The sequence below is a fragment of the Heterodontus francisci genome, chromosome 8 (genome assembly GCF_036365525.1).
Source record: "Heterodontus francisci isolate sHetFra1 chromosome 8, sHetFra1.hap1, whole genome shotgun sequence".
Lineage (NCBI taxonomy): Eukaryota > Metazoa > Chordata > Chondrichthyes > Heterodontiformes > Heterodontidae > Heterodontus > Heterodontus francisci.
Window position 1 is genome coordinate 85,727,754 of NC_090378.1, and position 20,474 is coordinate 85,748,227.

At 51.1% G+C, this 20,474-nt stretch overlaps 1 protein-coding gene across 2 annotated transcripts in view; it reads left to right on the forward strand.

The window, feature by feature from the left end:
* Positions 1 to 3,283: 3,283 nt before the first annotated feature.
* The window catches only part of kif14 (kinesin family member 14), a 141,617-nt gene continuing 124,426 nt past the window's right edge, over positions 3,284 to 20,474 (forward strand). Inside the window, exons 1-2 of one of the 2 annotated variants that reach the window (XM_068037605.1) lie at positions 3,284 to 3,331; positions 15,143 to 16,379. In XM_068037605.1, the coding sequence (XP_067893706.1) occupies positions 15,253 to 16,379 (1,127 nt within the window). In that variant the 5' untranslated portion in view covers positions 3,284 to 3,331; positions 15,143 to 15,252. The remainder of the gene's footprint in view (positions 3,332 to 15,142; positions 16,380 to 20,474) is intronic. The other variant, XM_068037606.1, reaches the window with a different exon arrangement.

Genomic DNA, 20,474 nt, shown 5'->3' on the forward strand with positions numbered 1-20,474 from the left:
GTGGCTGGAAAAGACATTTACATATTAACAGACAGTGTTTGGAAGGACAAAGCAGCCATTCCCTGATGCATTCAACCCACAATGGACTTTTGATCACCAGAAGTTGAAGGTGGGGGAGCTCGCATTCCATGTTGACTGCTAAGATGGCTGAATACACAAACGGACATGGTCAAACCAGCGAGTCACAACACTAACCTGCTGGGCAACTTGAGTTTTTTGAACTTGTACAGTTTGGGCAGAAAGCTGTTTGCTCCTGGACTGAGATCTCTCTCCTGTCTGCTCCCATCTCTTTCTCACAAGCCTCTGAATCCACTGAAGCCACGTGAACCCCAAGAGAGAAAAGTCTCCTACAGCGAACAAGGTTTAAGAAGAATACTGGGCCCCAACGAAAAGCAAGATCTACCTACAATCAAGGACTCTACAGTGAGCTTGAAGAACCGTAACAACTCTTCCGATATTGCCTCAAACTTTTCCACTTTATTTTTCTTCTGCTCTTTTCTGTCTCTATTTGCATGTGTATCCGTAGGCATCAACTCAACTAGAGTTTAAGTTTAATAAATTTCAACTTTTCTTCTTTAAACCTAAGAAAGCCTGTTTGTGCTGGTTTCTTTACCTTATGATTGGAAAGCGGTGAACAAGGATTCACCAAGGGTAGCTAAAAACATTGTTTAAAATTAAACCCTGTTACAGTAAGACCAGGTGAAGGCTGAAAGGGAACCCTAGACCTCTTTCTCACCTGGTCGTAACAGAAGCATGACTTTAAAAGCCGACAGTTTTGCTGTCATTACCATCTCAAAATCTGGGCATTATATCCATTATGAGTATTATTTGCTGCTTTATTACCCTAAATCTGATGGAAAGCATTATTTTGTATCATAATACTGCATTATTTTCATTTTGAAACAGAATAAAACTCAAAGCAGGAATTGGCCAAAACAGCTGCCAAGCCCTGGTAATCTACAATCAAAGCACAGGTAGCTCAGCTCAATTATACTCATATTTCCTATTGATTGGTTAGTCCTTTTTGAGTTTTGTTGATTTGCAGATTTGGAAAAGGCTGCTTTGAGTGCTGTTCCTTCATTGGTGCTAAGTTGGAACACCAAGATCAAATATCAGCAACTTGAGATACGTGAAAATTAATATATATGTGAAAACCGATTTAACCTTTAACATATGACTCCTCCAGCAAATTGTACACATCTAATTGTCCCACCAAGACCAAAACAGCTTGGGCACCTGCTTTAAGCCTTTTGTTTAGTGACCACTGTTACAATTCAAAACTGAATAGGGGAAATGCATTGTCGTTCTCTGTGTTCAGTCCCAAATCCTGTGCCAGTCATTCCAAAGAAAGTGTCAGTGTGGAATATCTCACTGTATGTGGAAACTTATGATGTGGCCTGAGCATGGGATAATTTTTCACCGATGCCTTGAAAAGTGTATTTGACACTATTTGAAATAAAAATTGTCTGATAGCCATCACCCAAAAGCAAAATTACATCCATCTTACATCATTTACATCACCTGAAACATTATATATGGAATTTTGGTCAGTGGTGAAATCTTGGCCTGGATGATTCTACTTTGTTTTTTGTAGTCATTAAGTAGTCATTGGGTGAAGCAGGCCTTACAGAGGCACCACTGGTTGAGGGTGTGCCATTAGAATAACAAACATCCCAATGTAGTTTCACTTGTGCATGTGGGCATAGCTATTTAAAGTGGAAAAGTTGACACAAGGTAAAAACATGATAACACAAAATAAGCTCTGTAGAAAGGAACCAATGTTTTAATATATTACAGACTTATAAATTGCAGTTGATATTATTTGTCTATTATCTCAACTTCAAATTCTTGTGTCCCAGCTTTTTCAGTAAAATATAAGTTTTTAGATTTCATTTAAAACATTCTCTGGTACATACGGCCCGAGGGGTTTTACACGGATTCCAGCCTTTGGTGTACTATGGTGGAGGGTCCTAGACTACGGCCTTTCCCCACTGAGCCTTTGTGCAGCTGCCCCAAGGTTCAGTGTGTCCCTCAGCACATAGACGAACAGAATGGTTACAGCATAGAAAGGGACCATTCAGCCTGTCATGTCCATGCTGGCTCTCTGCAAGAGCAACTCAGCTAGTCCCATTCCCTGTAGCTCTGCAAATTTTTCTCTCCAAGTGCTTATGAAATTCCCTTTTGAAAACCACAATTGAATCTACCTCCACCACATTCTCAGGTAGCACAATCCAGATTCCAACCACTTGCTGCATAAAAAGTTTTCCTTATGTTGCCATTGGTTCTTCGCTAATCACCTTAAATTGGCATCCTCTGGTTCTCCGCCATTCTGCAAATGGGAACCATCTCTATCTACTCTGTCTAGTAATCCTGGACCTTGGAATATACCAGTTTGCAACACTCGGTCGTGGGGAGCTCCTCACACTGGAAGACCAATACGTTTCCGGAAGATCAAAGAGCAAATTTCACACTCAAGAAGCTCAACACCATCCAGGACAAAGTAGCCCGCTTGGTTGGCACCCCATTCACGACCTTAAACGTTCACTCCCTCCAGCACCGATGCACAGTGGCAGCAGTGTGTACCATCTACTAGATGCACTGAAAAAAAACCCACCAAGGCTCCTTAGACAGCACCTTCCAAACCCACAACTTCTACCACTTAGAAGGACAAGGGCACCAGACGCATGGGAACTCCACAACCTGCAAGTTCCCTTCCAAGCCACACAACATCCTGACTTGGGACTATGTCGTTGTTTCTTCAGTTGCTTGGTCAAAATCCTGGAATTCCCGTCCTAACAGCACTGTTGGTGTACTTACACCCCAGGACTGCAGCAGTTCAAGAAAACAACTCACCACCACCTTCTCAAGGGCAATCAGGGATGGGCAATGAATGCTGGCCTAACCAGCGACACCGACATCCTATGAACGAATAAAAAAGTTGATGTTTGTCTCTGTGTGCCACCCATACTTTCAAACCTACATTCTCTGATTTTGATTCTTAAAATACTTATGTCTTTTTTGTTCGCCCAACTCCTTCCTACGCTTCCTGGTCATAAAGTGCAAAAATTGGAATCGAAAAGCCATTTCCTTTCCACATAAACTTTCCAGGATTAAAAATATCCTTCACAACTCTCCCAAGGGAGAGCCAGGCCAAAGGCGGGGTCATTACGGAATATTCTGCTTTGAACAATTGACCCAACGGCTGATTGCTGGGCTTCCGCTAGCTGCGGTGCGTCACTACGCACAACGTCAGTGGGGTGGAATGAGCCAATGAGGCGAGGGCTGTGGAATTCGAATGCGTGAGGCGGGCTCGCGGAGATGGACGAAGAAGGTGAGTTTTGCGTGAAGAAGGACGAAGAACCACAGTCTCGACACCGCTTCACTCTCTCCGCGCCCCCCCTTTCACCCCTCACTCTCTCCGCCCCCCCCTTTCACCCCTCGCTCTCCCCGCCCCCCCTTCACCCCTCACTCTCTCCCCGCCCCCCCTTCACCCCTCGCTCTCCCCGCCCCCCCTTCACCCCTCACTCTCCCCGCCCCCCCTTCACCCCTCGCTCTCCCCGCCCCCCCTTCACCCCTCGCTCTCCCCGCCCCCCCTTCACCCCTCGCTCTCCCCGCCCCCCCTTCACCCCTCGCTCTCCCCGCCCCCCCTTCACCCCTCGCTCTCCCCGCCCCCCCTTCACCCCTCACTCTCTCTGGCCCCCTTCACCCCCTCCGCCCCCCCCTCACCCTCTCAGTCTCTCCGCCCCCCCCCCTCAGTCTTTCCGCCCCCCCCCACCCCCTCACTCTCCCCGCCCCCCCTTCACCCCTCACTCCTCACTCTCTCCGCCCCCCCTTTACCCCTCACTCTCTCCGCCCCCCTTCACACCTCACTCTCTCCGCCCCCCTTCACCCCTCACTCTCCCCGCCCCCCCTTCACCCCTCACTCTCTCCGCCCCCCCCTTCACCCCTCACTCTGCCCCCTCACTCTCTCCGTCCCCCCCTTCACCCCCTCACTCTTTCTGCCCCCTCACTCTCTCCGCCCCCCCTTCACCCCCTCAGCCCCCCCTTCACCCCCTCAGCCCCCCTTCACCCCTTCACCCCCTCCGCCCCCCCTCACCCCTCCGCCCCCCCTCACCCTCTCAGTCTCTCTGCCCCCCCCTCAGTCTTTCCGCCCCCCCCACCCCCTCACTCTCTCCGCCCCCCCTTCACCCCCTCACTCTCTCCGCCCCCCCTTCACCCCCTCACTCTCTCCGCCCCCCCTTCACCCCCTCACTCTCACCGCCCCCCTCTTCACCCCCTCACTCTCTCTGCCCCCCCTCACTCTCTCTGCCCCCTCTGCCCCCCTTCACCCCCTCTGCCCCCCTTCACCCCCTCTGCCCCCCTTCACCCCCTCACTCTCTCCATCCCCCCTTCACCCCCTCACTCTCTCCATCCCCCCCTTCACCCCCTCACTCTCTCCGCCCCCCTTTCACCCCTCACTCTCTCCGCCACCCCCTTCACCCCCTCACTCTGTCTGCCCCCCCTTCACTCCCTCACTCTCTCCATCCCCCCCTTCACCCCCTCACTCTCTCCATCCCCCCCTTCACCCCCTCACTCTCTCCGCCCCCCCCTTTACCCCCTCACTCTCTCCGCCCCCCCCCTTCACCCCCTCACTCTCTGCCTCGGTACCCCCTTTACTTTATCTCGGCCCCTGTCCCCCCTTCACCCCCTCACTGTCACTCTGCCTCGGTACCCCCTTGACCCCCATCCTCCCCCCTCTCACCCTATGTCACTCTGCCTCGCTACCCCCTCGACCCCATCCTCCCCCCCTTCTCTCCCCCGCTTTCCCCTTCTCTCCCCCGCTTTCCCCTTCTCTCCCCCGCTTTCCCCTTCTCTCCCCCGCTTTCCCCTTCTCTCCCCCGCTTTCCCCTTCTCTCCCCCGCTTTCCCCTTCTCTCCCCCGCTTTCCCCTTCTCTCCCCCGCTTTCCCCTTCTCTCCCCCCGCTTTCCCCTTCTCTCCCTCCCCGTCGCCCTCCCCCTCGCCCCCCCCCCGTCGCCCTCCCCTCGCCCCCCCCCGCCCCGTCGCCCTCCCCCTCGCCCCCCCCGCCCCGTCGCCCTCCCCTCGCCCACCCCGTCACCCTCCCCTCGCCCACCCCGTCGCGCCCCCCCCGTCGCCCTCCCCTCGCCATCCCGTCGCCCCCCCCTGCTCCCCCCCCCGTTGCCCTCCCCTCGCCCCCCCCGTCGCTCGCCCCCCGTCGCCCTCCCCTTGCCCCCCCCGTCGCCCCCCCCCCCCCCCCCCCGTCGCCCTCCCCTGGCCCCCCCCCTCGTCGCCCCCCTCCCCCCCCCCCGTCGCCCCCCCCGTCGCCCTCCCTCGCCCCCCCCCCGTCGCCCTCCCCTCGCCCCCCCCCCGTCGCCCTCCCCTCGCCCCCCCCCCCTCGCCCCCCCCCGTCGCCCTCCACTCGCCCCCCCCCGTCGCCCTCCCCTCGCCCCCCCCGTCGCCCTCCCCTCGCGCCCCCCCCGTCGCCCTCCCCTTGCCCCCCCGTCGCCCTCCCCTCGCCCCCCCCCCGTCGCCCTCCCCTCGCCCCCCCCTCCCCGTTGCCCTCCCCTCGCCCCCCCCCGTGCCTCCTCTTAGCCCCTCGCCCCCCCCCGCGTCTCGCCCCTCCTCCCCTCGCCCCCGCCCCCGTCGCCCTCCCCTCGCCCCCCCCCCCCGTCGCCCTCCCCTCGCCCCCCCCGTCGCCCTTCCCTCGCCCCCCCCGTCGCCCTCCCCCCTCGCCCCCCCTCCCGCCACCCGTCGCCCTCCCCTTGCCCCCCCCCCGCCCCGTCGCCCTCCCCTCGCCCCCCCCCCCCCCGTCGCCTCGCTCCCTCGCCCCCCCCCGTCGCCCCCCCCCCGTCGCCCCCCCCGAACCCCGTCGCCCCCCCCCCGTCGCCCCCCCCGTCGCCCCCCCGTCGCCCCCCCGCGTCGCCCCCCCCCCCGTCGCCCCCCCCCGTCGCCCCCCCCGTGCCCCCCCCCCGTCGCCCCCCCCCCGTCCGCCCCCCCCCCCCCCGTCGCCCCCTCCCGTGCCCCCCCCCACCCGTCGCCCCCCCGTCGCCTCTCCCTCGCCCCCCCACTCTCTTCTCTCTTCCCCCCACCCGTCTCTCTTCCCCCCCCCGTCTCTCTCTTCCCCCCCCGTCTCTCTCTTCCCCCCCCGTCTCCTCTTCTTCCCCCCCCGTCTCTCTCTTCCCCCGTCCCCCCCCGTCTCTCTCTTCCCCCCCCGTCTCTCTCTTCCCCCCCCGTCTCTCTCTTCCCCCCCCGTCTCTCTCTTCCCCCCCCGTCTCTCTCTTCCCCCCCCCGTCTCTCTCTTCCCCCCCCGTCTCTCTCTTCCCCCCCCCGTCTCTCTCTTCCCCCCCCCGTCTCTCTCTTCCCCCCCCCGTCTCTCTCTTCCCCCCCCCGTCTCTCTCTTCCCCCCCCCGTCTCTCTCTTCCCCCCCCCGTCTCTCTCTTCCCCCCCCCGTCTCTCTCTTCCCCCCCCCGTCTCTCTCTTCCCCCCCCCGTCTCTCTCTTCCCCCCCCCGTCTCTCTCTTCCCCCCCCCGTCTCTCTCTTCCCCCCCCCGTCTCTCTCTTCCCCCCCCCGTCTCTCTCTTCCCCCCCCCGTCTCTCTCTTCCCCCCCCGTCTCTCTCTTCCCCCCCCGTCTCTCTCTTCCCCCCCCCGTCTCTCTCTCCCCCCCCCGTCTCTCTCTTCCCCCCCCCGTCTCTCTCTTCCCCCCCCGTCTCTCTCTTCCCCCCCCGTCTCTCTCTTCCCCCCCCCGTCTCTCTCTTCCCCCCCCCGTCTCTCTCTTCCCCCCCCCGTCTCTCTCTTCCCCCCCCCGTCTCTCTCTTCCCCCCCCCGTCTCTCTCTTCCCCCCCCCGTCTCTCTCTTCCCCCCCCCGTCTCTCTCTTCCCCCCCCCGTCTCTCTCTTCCCCCCCCGTCTCTCTCTTCCCCCCCCCGTCTCTCTCTTCCCCCCCCGTCTCTCTCTTCCCCCCCCCGTCTCTCTCTTCCCCCCCCCGTCTCTCTCTTCCCCCCCCCGTCTCTCTCTTCCCCCCCCCGTCTCTCTCTTCCCCCCCCCGTCTCTCTCTTCCCCCCCCGTCTCTCTCTTCCCCCCCCCGTCTCTCTCTTCCCCCCCCCGTCTCTCTCTTCCCCCCCCCGTCTCTCTCTTCCCCCCCCCGTCTCTCTCTTCCCCCCCCCGTCTCTCTCTTCCCCCCCCCGTCTCTCTCTTCCCCCCCCCGTCTCTCTCTTCCCCCCCCGTCTCTCTCTTCCCCCCCCCGTCTCTCTCTTCCCCCCCCCCGTCTCTCTCTTCCCCCCCCCCCGTCTCTCTCTTCCCCCCCCCGTCTCTCTCTTCCCCCCCCCGTCTCTCTCTTCCCCCCCCCGTCTCTCTCTTCCCCCCCCCGTCTCTCTCTTCCCCCCCCCGTCTCTCTCTTCCCCCCCCCGTCTCTCTCTTCCCCCCCCCGTCTCTCTCTTCCCCCCCCCGTCTCTCTCTTCCCCCCCCCGTCTCTCTCTTCCCCCCCCCGTCTCTCTCTTCCCCCCCCCGTCTCTCTCCTCCCCCCCCGTCTCTCTCCTCCCCCCCCCGTCTCTCTCTTCCCCCCCCCCCGTCTCTCTCTTCCCCCCCCCGTCTCTCTCTTCCCCCCCCCGTCTCTCTCTTCCCCCCCCCCGTCTCTCTCTTCCCCCCCCCGTATCTCTCTCCCCCCCCGTATCTCTCTCCCCCCCCCGTATCTCTCCCCCCCCCCCCCGTATCTCTCTCCCCCCCCCCGTATCTCTCTCCCCCCCCCCGTATCTCTCCTCTCTCCCCCCCCCGTATCTCTCCTCTCCCCCCCCCCCCGTATCTCTCCTCTCCCCCCCCCCCGTATCTCTCCTCTCCCCCCCCCGTATCTCTCCTCTCCCCCCCCCGTATCTCTCCTCTCCCCCCCCCGTATCTCTCCTCTCCCCCCCCCGTCTCTCCTCTCCCCCCCCCCCCCGTATCTCTCCCCCCCCCCCCGTATCTCTCCCCCCCCCCGTATCTCTCCCCCCCCCCCGTATCTCTCCCCCCCCCCCGTATCTCTCCCCCCCCCCCCGTATCTCTCCCCCCCCCCCCCGTATCTCTCCCCCCCCCCCCCGTATCTCTCCCCCCCCCCCCCCGTATCTCTCCCCCCCCCCCCCCGTATCTCTCCCCCCCCCCCCCCGTATCTCCCCCCCCCCCCCCGTATCTCCCCCCCCCCCCGTATCTCTCCCCCCCCCCCCCGTATCTCTCCCCCCCCCCCCCCGTATCTCTCCCCCCCCCCCCCCGTATCTCTCCCCCCCCCCCCGTATCTCTCCCCCCCCCCCGTATCTCTCCCCCCCCCCCCGTATCTCTCCCCCCCCCCCCGTATCTCTCCCCCCCCCCCCCGTATCTCTCCCCCCCCCCCCCCGTATCTCTCCCCCCCCCCCCCCCGTATCTCTCCCCCCCCCCCCCCGTATCTCTCCCCCCCCCCCCCCGTATCTCTCCCCCCCCCCCCCCCCCCGTATCTCTCCCCCCCCCCCCCCCCCCCGTATCTCTCCCCCCCCCCCCCCCCGTATCTCTCCCCCCCCCCCTCCGTATCTCTCCCCCCCCCCCGTATCTCTCCCCCCCCCCCCCCGTATCTCTTCCCCCCCCCCCCCGTATCTCTTCCCCCCCCCCCCCCGTATCTCTTCCCCCCCCCCCCCGTATCTCTCCCCCCCCCCCCGTATCTCTCCCCCCCCCCCGTATCTCTCCCCCCCCCCGTATCTCTCCCCCCCCCCCGTATCTCTCCCCCCCCCCCCGTATCTCTCCCCCCCCCCCCGTATCTCTCCCCCCCCCCCCGTATCTCTCCCCCCCCCCCGTATCTCTCCCCCCCCCCCCCGTATCTCTCCCCCCCCCCCCCGTATCTCTCCCCCCCCCCCCGTATCTCTCCCCCCCCCCCCCGTATCTCTCCCCCCCCCCCCGTATCTCTCCCCCCCCCCCCGTATCTCTCCCCCCCCCCCGTATCTCTCCCCCCCCCCGTATCTCCCCCCCCCCCGTATCTCCCCCCCCTGTATCTCTCCCCCCCCCCCCCGTATCTCCCCCCCCCCCCGTATCTCCCCCCCCCCCCGTATCTCCCCCCCCTGTATCTCTCCCCCCCCCCCCCGTATCTCCCCCCCCCCCCCGTATCTCTCCCCCCCCCCCGTATCTCTCCCCCCCCCCCGTATCTCTCTCCCCCCCCCCGTATCTCTCCCCCCCCCCCCCCGTATCTCTCCCCCCCCCCCCCCCGTATCTCTCCCCCCCCCCCCCCCGTATCTCTCCCCCCCCCCCCCCCGTATCTCTCCCCCCCCCCCCGTATCTCTCCCCCCCCCCCCCCGTATCTCTCCCCCCCCCCCCCGTATCTCTCCCCCCCCCCCCCCCCCGTATCTCTCCCCCCCCCCCCGTATCTCTCCCCCCCCCCCCCGTATCTCTCCCCCCCCCCCCCCGTATCTCTCCCCCCCCCCCCCCGTATCTCTCCCCCCCCCCCCCGTATCTCTCTCTCCCCCCCCCCCGTATCTCTCCCCCCCCCCCGTATCTCTCCCCCCCCCCCCGTATCTCTCCCCCCCCCCCCGTATCTCTCCCCCCCCCCCCCCCGTATCTCTCCCCCCCCCCCCCCCGTATCTCTCCCCCCCCCCCCCCCCCCGTATCTCTCTCCCCCCCCCCCCCCCCCCCCCAATCCCCAAAATAATTCTCATTCTCAATATGGCACTTCCCGCATTTTTGCTACCACAAGAGGGCAGAGATGGTGGAATCCAGAATACTTGGGTTGTGGAACTGGAAAATGTTGGTGATGGGGAGGACGGGACCATGAAAAGGATTTGAACATAGGGATGCGACTTTTACATTTTGAAGTGTTGGGGGATTGCCAATGTAGGCCAATGAACACAAGGTGATGGATGAACAGGATATGGTGTGGAATGGGACACAGGCAACACTTTAGCTGTACTGAGGTTTATGAAAGGTGGAGCATAGGAGGCTGACCAGGAGATCGATGGAAACAGTTGAGTCTAAAGGTTACAAAACTATTGGATTGTTTTGGCAGCAGATGGGCAGAGGTGTGTGATTTTACAGATGGAAGTCAGCAGTCTTTACGATGGAGAGAATATGGGGTCATGGACTCACAATCATAGAAGCAGAGAATGGTTGCAGTATGGAAGGAGGCTATTCGGCCCATCGTGTCTGATGCTCTCCAGAAGAGCAACTCACCAAGTCCCACTCTGCTCCCTGTTCTCTGTAGCCCTGCTTTTTTTTCTCTCCAGATAATTATCCAATTCTCTTTTGAACGCCTCGATTGAATTTGCCTCCACCAGTGTGTTCCAGATCCTAACCACTCGTGTAAAAAAACAAAGTTTTTTTATGTTGCCTTTGCTTTTTTTGCCAATCACCTTAAATAGGTATCCCCTGGTTCTGGATCCTTCTGCCAATTGAAAGGATTTCTCCCTATCGCCTCTGTCCAGACCCCTCACAATTTTGAACGCGTCTATCAAATCTCTTAATCTTCTCCGAGGAGCAGACCCAGCTTCTGCAACCTATCCACGTAACTGAAGTTCTACATATCTGGAACCATTCTCGTGTATCTTTTCTGCATCCTCTAATGCCTTAACTTCCTTCCTAAAGTGTGGTGCCCAGAACTACAGTAGTCCACTTCAGGCCAAACCAGTGTTTTATACAGGCTTATCATAACTTCCTTGTTTTTGTACTCTATGCCCCTATTGATAAAGCATAGGAGCGCATATGCTTTATTATCTGTTTTCTCAATCTGCCTTGCAACCTTCAGTGAATTGTGTGCATATACCCCCAGGCCCCCCTGCTCCTGCACCTCCTTTAGAATTGTACCCTTTAATTTATAGTGCTTCTCCTCGTTCTTCCTATCAAAATGAATCACTTCACACTTCTATGCGTTAAATTTCATTTGCCACTTGTCCGTCCATTCTGCCAGCCTGTCTATGTACTCTTGAAGTTTATCACTATCCTCCTCACAGTTCACAATGCTTCCAAGTTTTGAGTCATGTGCAAATTTTGAAATTGTGCCCTGTACCATTGACCAGAAACTGAACTGGAGTAGCCATAGAAATACCGTGGCTACAAGAACAGGTCAGAGGTTTGGAATCCTGTGGCAAGTAACTCATATCCTGACTCCCCAAAGCCTGTCCATCATCTACAAGGCACAAGTCAGGAGTGTGATGGAATACTCTCCACTTGCCTGGATGGGTGCATTTCCAACAACATTCAAGAAGCTTGACACAATCCAGGACAAAGCAGCCCGTTTGATTGGCACCCCATCTACAAACATTCACTCCCTCCACCACGAACACACAGTGGCAGTAGAGTGTACCATCTACAAGATGCACTGCAGCAATGCACCAATGCTCCAAACCCACGACCTCTACCAACTAGAAGGACAAGGGCAGAAAGTGGATGGGAATACCACCAGCTGCAAGTTCCCATCCAAGTCTCTCTCAGTCCTGACTTGGAACTATATCGCTGTTCCTTCACTGTCACTGGGTCAAAATCCTGGAACTCCCTTCCTGACAGCACTGTGGGTGTACCTACCTCACATGGACTGCAGCGGTTCAAGAAGGCAGCTCACCACCGCCCTCTCAAGGGCAATTAGGGATGGGCAATAAATGCTGGCCTAGCCAGCGACGTCCACATCCCATGAATGAATATGTGACATCCTTGACCCTGGCACCAGGGAGGCAACCTACCATCCTGAATTCATGTTTGTGGCCACAGAAACGCCTGCTTGTTGCCGTAACTCTAGAATCCCCCATCACTAAGCTTGTTGTTAAAATAGGATGCTGAGTTTGTGGACAGTGTGGTTCAACCAGGGACAGTTTGGGGGATGGTATCAATGGCAAGGATATGGAGGGTTTAGTTTTCCCAGTCAACACCCAGTGTTTAACTGGAACAATTTATGGCTCTTCCAAGACTGGATGTTGAGTGAGTAGTCTAACAACACAGACAGTATAGAGCTTGATAGAGCTGGGTGTTATCACTTTAGCTGTGGAATCTGGCCAAGTGTCTTTGTGTCAAGGGGCTGCATGTAGATAAGGAAATGGGAGAGACTGAGGATAGGTCTTTGGGTATTACTGAGTAATGGTGAAGGGGGGCGGGGGGAGGGTGGTGGTGGGTAAGAAAAGTTTATTACTAGAGATGTTGTGGCTATGATTGGATAGGTTAAGAGTGGAACTAAATATAGAAAATCGCACTCAGCTGGACAATGAAGGTGGATGATATGATTGACCCTGTCAAAGGCTGTGAAGAATGATGAGGAATGTGCACTGCACTAACAGGATGCTGTGGCTTGGATTAGGACTGTTTGTGCTGTGGTGAAGTGCAAAACTTGATAGGTGAGCTTCAAACATGGAGTTGGGGAAAGAAGGGTGCAAATCTTGGAGGTGACAACACATCCATGGAGAAAAAAACAAGGTTGGAAGGTAGTTTGCAAGGATGGAGGAGGCAAAGTTTTTTTTTGAAGGAGGGGTTGATAGTTTTGAAGATGAGAGGTTAGATACCTGGAGAGAAGGAACCGTTTCGAGTTTTAGCTGGCACGGGGATCAAGAATGGAAGTTGGGAGGTCACCAGTTTAGAGGGAATGGGGTCAAGGGAGCAAGAGGTGGGTTTCTTGATGAGCTCCAAGAGGGAAAATGAGAGAGGAGCTCGAGAAAGATGGGTGTTCAGGCTAGGGCAGGGAGAAACTTTAGGTGGCTTAGCTTGGCAAGCAAGGGGAGGGGGGGGAATGTAGTAGAAGCAACTGAACGGAAGGTCTTATTTGTCGTGATCAATTTGATGAGCTGCTTGCATTTGGGGCAAGGGTGAGGGATTTAAGAAGATATCAGGTAATGGAGGAAAATCTGCTGGCGGTTACGTTTTCTTTCCAAGATGATAGAGGTTTCTGTTTGAAATTTTAATTTTGTTTTGTGGTATTAAGTGGTTATTACAGACCAGCATCTGTTTACAAGCTATAAAACAGATCAGAACTTATTGTAACATTAATAGTTGTCACGACCATATGAGAAAGGGGTCCAGGGTTCCCTTCAGTCTTCACATGGTCTTAGCGTAACGTTTTAATTTTAAACACTATTTTTTAGCTCCCCCTGAGTGAATCCTTGTTCACTAGCTTCCAATTATAAGGCAAAGAAACTAGTCAAACAGGTTTTCTTAGGTTTAAAGAAAAAAGGTTGAACTTTATTAAACTTAAACTCTAATTCGGTTAACGCCAACGGATACGCACCCATGCTAGCGTGCATATGTGATACCCACATGCAGATAGGGACAGAAAAGAGCAGAAGAAATAAAGCGGAAAAGTTTGAGGCAATATCTGAAGATGGTTTTGGTTACTGTTCTTCAAGCTCGCTGTAAAGCCCTTGATTGTAGGTAGGCCTGGCTTTTCATTGGGGTCCAGTATTCTTCTTCAACCTTGATCAATGTAGGAGACTTTTGTCTCCTGAAGTTCATGTGGCCTCAGTGGGTCCAAAAACTTGTGAGAAAGAGATGGGAGCAGACAGGAGAGGTCTTCTCACTCCAGGAGCAAACAGACTTTTCTAAGTTCAAACTCTCTGTGGCTCGTTCAGAAACCCTGGACCAGCCAGTTAGTCATGTGACCAGCTGGTTTAACCAGTCCTGGCTTTTGTGGATTGTATCACCTTAGCAGTCTCTGGAATGCTGTTCCTTACACCTTCAATGTCTGGTGATCAAAATCCATTATGGGGTGAATGTGTCAGGGAATGGCTCCACAATGTCTCCACAAGCACTGTCTGTTAGTATGTAAATGTTTTTCAGCTAAGTGTCTGGCAGCCATTGTAACAGGCCTTCTCTTCTTCCCAGCAAGTTTAAAAATCAATGTTCATACGACAAAATTAATATGCCTCATTCTTGGCAGGTGGGGCCTGCATGACATAGTCTAAACTGTGTGGACTGAAATTTGATGGTTGTTACTTAAGCTGCTCTATGGGCAGAAAAAAGGAGAAATACTGATGGTTTTAGGGAAGGGAAAGATATATTCAGATGTTGGTTGCAGAGGGGGAGGAGAAATATTGATGCTGAAAAGTTCGATGAAAGGGAGGAGAGGTGAAATACTGATTGGAAGGAAGAGGGGAGGAAAAATCAGTACCAATCTACGCCAAAGCTCAGCTGTCCTTTTGATACTGAATGAGACATGCTAATTAAAGACAGCTGAGAGCTCTTTAAAGCTGCATCCTATGGGTTAATTATAGCAGATGTCCTGTTAATTGCAGAATGGGTTCTTGATAGGTTGAATGCACTTACAGTGAGTTTGTGATCCCACCATAAGTATACGTCAAGGGACAAGACTGTTACTCATTAATTTCTATGGGAAATGGAGCTGTTCCTTAGCAATGCTTATATATCCTTTTGGGTATTTTATTAATGCATAGACTCCAGAAAGACAGTATGGGAAACACCTTATGAAATAATTTAGTGAAGTTTGGCCTGTTAAACCTCTGCGTGGTCGTGTGAAGATAAAGATGTACCTTTTTTGAGGTAGTGCAAATAATTGGTTAATCTTTAATGTATAGTATGGTGTGTTTGCTACACCCTCAGCATTTCTTTTAAAACATGTAAAGGCCAACATGAACGCAGAAATATTTACTCCTATGAAAAATAATTTGGAAAAGATCTCCGTTAGCAGCAGTTATTTTTCTGGAAAACTAAAATTTCCTAGTTAGTTTATTCACATCCAGAGAGATATTGAACAAAATCTAGAATATTTGACTTTTATAAGAAGAAAATTTAGTTAATCTTTACCATGTCTTGATGATGATTTCAATTGTGTGGCTAAAATTTGAGGGGAATAGAAAAATATCTTTGCTTTAAATTCAATTTTGATTTTTTTAAAATTGCAGAATTGACACTTCTAAATTGAAACAGTCCCCATATTTTAGTCATACAACATTTAATATCAAAAGTTAATGTGAAATCTTTAGTTTAAAAGGAAGCTCTAGTCATTTTGCAAACTGATTTGCTTACTTATTTCTCAAGTGCATATCTAGATGTATATGGATCATTCACTCATTTGTTCCTGAAGTATTAAATACTGTAAAACAAAAATGAACTAATATTTATATTGTATATGGCTGGTAATACAATATCTATCTTTTAGTAAAGCTTCAAATACATTTACAGAAAATGTTGAAAACATTTGACTGCATTGTAATAGTTTTCTTTTGTCTCTTTCAGCAACAGTTTGTAAACATGTCTACATGAAAGAAAGATCCTTTGCTGCTCAGATTATTTCTGTTCTGCTTTAGATCTTTTAATTAGCTTTCATCAAAAGCATACCAAGTAAAATGCCTATTTACACCATCCCTTCCAGAGATCAAACCATGATAATTGGTGCTCTACATTCAGTGCAGCACAATCCAATCAACATTCTGGAGAAAGGAAGCACAAGATTTGGTCCACAACCTACATCCCAAGTGCAGGACCATGAGACACAAGAACAGTCAACGTTGTCCCAGGATAAAAGCAATGAGATTAATAAGACTTATGTAGTGTCAGCTAGTAAAAGAATGATAGGACCCCCTATGCCATCCAAATCTGAGGGTAGGCTGGCCCTCCAGAGAAGAAAAACTGCAGGTAAAGGAAATCCTGGTGTTCATGATACTAATATAAGTGCTGATACAGGTGAAGGAGAAAGAAGACTTACTTTGCAGCGCCGTACTAAAGCGGGTAACTCAGAAAGAGGAAATAGCATTTTGAAGGAAAATGCACAAGGCACAGTACAAAACACCTCAATGCTGGGACCAAATAATTACCTTTTGCAAACCAAATGTACCAATTCCACACGTTTTGCATCTTCAGAGCCTTCATTAGTGCAAAATTTTGTAGGTACCAGAAGCAATCTATCTACAACTGCAAAGCTGGCTTCAATTGGAAAGAAACAGGAATATTCAACAACCTCTTCCTCCCCCTATCAGACAACTTCAGTAATAACTGTTAACAAAGTGGAGACTCTAAGCAAACTATCAACAACACCTGTTAAAAGAATGGTGGCTGGTAAACCTGATGGAAATGATAACCTGCAAAAGGCTGAGAAAAAGGCTTTTAACATACCCGCAGAACAGAATTTAATTAGAAACAGGACTTTAACGACTAATGGAATCAAAATAGCAACAGTGAAACTTGGTAATCAGCAAGAAACTAAAAACCCAACTAAATATTCTGTTAAAACAATGGCCAAAGGCTTCCAAATCTCAAAACCAACAATGGATTCAGGGATCAATAATTTAAAATACTCTGCAAATTCAGTGGTGGATAATAGAGATCGAAAACCACCAAGAAGTGAAACACTTACAAGAGGAACTCTTGGGCAGGTAGAGACATCAACGCAGAGCCCATGTGCAGAGAGCGCATGTTTAAATGGAGAAGATAGTGCTGTGACTGTGGCTGTTCGAGTGAGACCTTTCAGCAATAGGTAAGTGTATGAAACAAATGCATTAGAAAATTGAATGGATTGTCTCAGATTCTCGGGACTCCAGTACAGTTTTGAAATTCTACATCAAAAGATTCAATTCATAGGAGCTTGAGGAAATATTATTTTTACCCCATATCAGTTTATTTAAAAAAAACTTGCATTTGCGGCCTCAGGACTTCCCAAAGCGCTTCACAGTCAGTTCAGTATTTTTTGAAGTGTAGTCACTTGTAATGCAGGAATCATGGCAGTCAGTTTGCACACAGATAGCTCCTACAAACATCAATGTGACCAGATAATCTGTTTTTGTGATGTTGATTGAGGGATAAATATTGGTCGAGGAGAGCTCCTGTTCCACTTCGAAATGACTTTGTGGGATTTTTTACGTCTACCTCAGAGCAGATGAAGTCTCTGTTTAATGTCTCATCTAAAAAGTGGTGCCTTTGACAGTGCAGCACTCCCTCAGTACTACACTGGAGTGTCAATTTAAATTATTGTACTCAAGTTTCTGGAATAGGACTTGAACCCACAAACCTCTGACTTGGGCAAGAGTGCTATCAACTGAGCCGTGGTTGACGCTATTTACTGCATTTACATGACATTTACAGCATGGCCGTGAAGTTGCTTTTTTTTTACTGATAGTGCTGTACTTTAACTCTGAGGTCCAAAATTAATGTGAACCTGGAGTGAGGTGGAATGAAATTCCCTGGAGGTTGGTCTGATTCTAGATTTATACGACAGCCTTTTAGCACTGGCGCAAAATAAAGCTACTGCACGCCAATGCTACAGTTGTGCGAATGCAGCATAACATATTGTGTGGATAAAATGAGCAATAATCCAGTGAAGCAGAGTGCAAAGCATGGGAAATGTGATTCTTAAGTCGTCTCACCTTTTAGCAGATTTAAAAAGCTTTGAAAAGTGTATTAGGAATACAGACTATTTTGATATGAGTTATTTTTGGTAATCAACTGGTGATAATTGCTGCAAAGTTACAGTAGTAGGCCATAATTGTTCCTACAGTGATATCATGGAGCATGGTTTGTCAGGAGCCTCTTTTTTTAAAATGAAAGGATTTAAGGCCTTAGGCTGGTATTGGATCAAAGGAAATGATTATCCTTTGATCTGGGTGGATTGAAGTTTTCAGTTCACGTAACTTAAATACAGTGCCCAATTTCAGTACAGTCATGTTCCCCTAAACCCAAAATACAGCTTTAAATTAAAATAGTTTTTGTAGCAATCAAACCATTTACTTGCACCCTCCATTTTCCCTGACTTTTCTTTGTTAAACTTTATATTTTTTACTGCTCAAACATTGAGTTTGAAGCTATTTATTTTGTTCCAATTTCTATTGTCAATTTTAGCTTTACGGATGTACCATTTGGCTAACAATTGCATTGAAAGGCTTTTTTTTTCTCATCCAGTCATGAATGATTTGCTGGTGTGTTAGTGCACCGAATGTAGAAATGCCAGTTGCTTTACCTAAGTTTCGGTGCATATGAAGGGAGCCTAGTGCAATTTGTTAAAATAGTGGGATTCTGCTCATTAATTTCACGAGCAGCCTAGAGGTTCTGTTGTTGAATGTGTGTGCTAGAGTTGTGAATTTGAATGCCTTGTCTGAATATTTATTTCATTTTTGTAAATCAGCCTACTGGCTGCTACAAAGGATGATTTTGGCATAACTGCACCTGAAACTGTTCAGGCTTGTTTCTGTCTAACTGGTAGACTGATCTGATGTGGAATTTTAGGAATTTGGGTGTGTTTGCATTAGTGAAACCCATCGACAGCATTGGTTCTTTTTGGGCAATTTGTCTGAGCAGAGTTTAGTTGAATTTAGGGAACATATTTTTGTTCAGGTTGAGTGGTGGTAGTAAATTTAATGTCTACTCAAACATGAGTTGATGGTGTAAAACACAATTAAATTTACTTACAACATTTAAGTGAATGGGATCCTTAAATTGAGGGCACAGCTATAGAGGACAAAGTAATGATTTATTGAAAATTTACCTTCAGGATAAATGTAGAAACAAAAAGCAGTGTAGACTAAGGTTGTAATAAATATTTATTTCTGGAGGATATTTCAGCTTTTTGTGCATCTGTCCTTCCAGACTGCAATGGGAGCAATAACTGGTTTTGATTAAGAGGTGGAGAACTGAGGCTGATAGCTGTATTAAGTTAGGAAAGTGAGTATAGAACCTTGGTACAGACTTAAACAGAAGCTTCATAGCTTTTCTGAATGTAGTTCAGCATTCTTGAAACATTTTTTGAGTTTCACACCTAGTTGTCCAGTATATTGATCAAATAATCTGTAGAATGGGTGTTAACTAACGGAACAGTTCAGACACAGGTTAAAGTATTGTTAAACAATGGAAGTGCTATTTTTTGTTGTAAGAACTGTTGGAACTATTTCTAGTGTAAGATTAAGGGACTTTACCATCAAAGATAGTAACCCCCCCCCCCACCTTCCCAAATTAAAATAGCTTTCATGTGAGACAAAATATTCTCATTGTATCGGTGTGAAAGAAGCTCTGTGGACATCTATGTGTTGGCGCCTAAACTGATGAACCTGGGTAATTAATATATTGAAGAGGAATAGATAGTGAGAAAGGCCACAATGTATGAGCTGGTTGCGGTGAGAGGATGGAAAACATTATTCAACATGCATGTCTTCATTCTGTTCTCTCTGAATTCAACCAGATAAACGCATCTTTATTTTTGCACTAAATTCAACACCATTCCAAGAGTACAGTATATTTGATGTGATTTGAATGGTTAAAAAAAAATTAATCTTTAAAACAACCCCCTTTTTGGGGCAGTAGTTTACTCTTGGTTTATCATTGCATGTTTATAAGATTTTAATGATGTAGTCCCAGGGGAAAAAAGAAAAGTATACTGTATAGTTAACTGAAACATCCATTCTGATGCAAGGTCATTGAGCTGAAATTTTAACTCTGTTTCTCTCTCCATAGTTGCTGCCAGACCTGCTGAGTATTTCCAGCATTTTCTGCTTTTCATTTCAGATTTCTAGCATCCACAGTATTTTGCTATTGAAATTTCACTAAATTGGCTGTTATGGTCATCACTTTTTATTTCAATTTATCATGTTTTTAGATATTTATAAAACACACCTGGGATTGGACAGCATGATAGTGCTATGTATTGGAGTACAAATGGCAATGTGGATTATTGATGGATATTTGATTTCCCATTCTGACTTCTGGACCACAGCCTGCTGAATGGAGGTGTAGTATCTCATGGGAGGGAGGTAGAATTGTTTGGACTACTCATCTCTTGGCAGACAGTGAAGAGTTGCAGTTTCAGTGGTCAGTACGCAGGTAGGCTTCCTGCCCTTGCTGCTTGGAGGCAGCAAGAGTGTAGTGGAGGAAAGGGTGTCCAACCAAGAGACAATGGACAAGAAGGCACTTGCCTTCAAATAAGTTTACAGATCCTTCAAATAGAACAAATATAAGTCTTTGAACACCATTAAATACAACCACATGTCTTTTGTCTCTTCCATGAGTTACTCTCTCTGTGCTCAACCAAGGAAATGGTCAAGGTGAACAAAATGACTTTGCAGTCAAGACAGATCATTGGGAAATAATAGTTAATGTTAGAGGATGGAGCAGAGCCAGTCTCCTGAATTTTGTATAATATTGGCTTACCCAGTAAAACTTTCAAGCTTGAGTTGATTTTGCAGTTGCCTATGTGTGGAAATACACCTGAAGTTTGGTTTTACCTTTACTAAGTGCCAGCTGTGGCTCAGTTGGTAGCACAATATCCTCAATGAGAAGAATAGCAATTGTGGGTTGAAGTTCCACTCCAGAGATTTAATATAATCCAGGCTGATGCCCCAGTGCCATACTGAGGGAGTGCTGCACTGTTGAAAATGCTGTGACCCTTTCTGCCTACTGTTAGGTGGGCATAAAAAAAACAAATCCCGTGACACTGTTGTGAAGAAGGCAAAGGAAGTTCCCTCTAATGCCCTGGCTAATATTTATCCCTGAATGGACAACACTAAAACAAATTATCTGGTTGTTATCACATTGGTTTCTGCATTTCCTAGATTATAACCGTAATGTACTGCAAAACGCATCAGGCCTC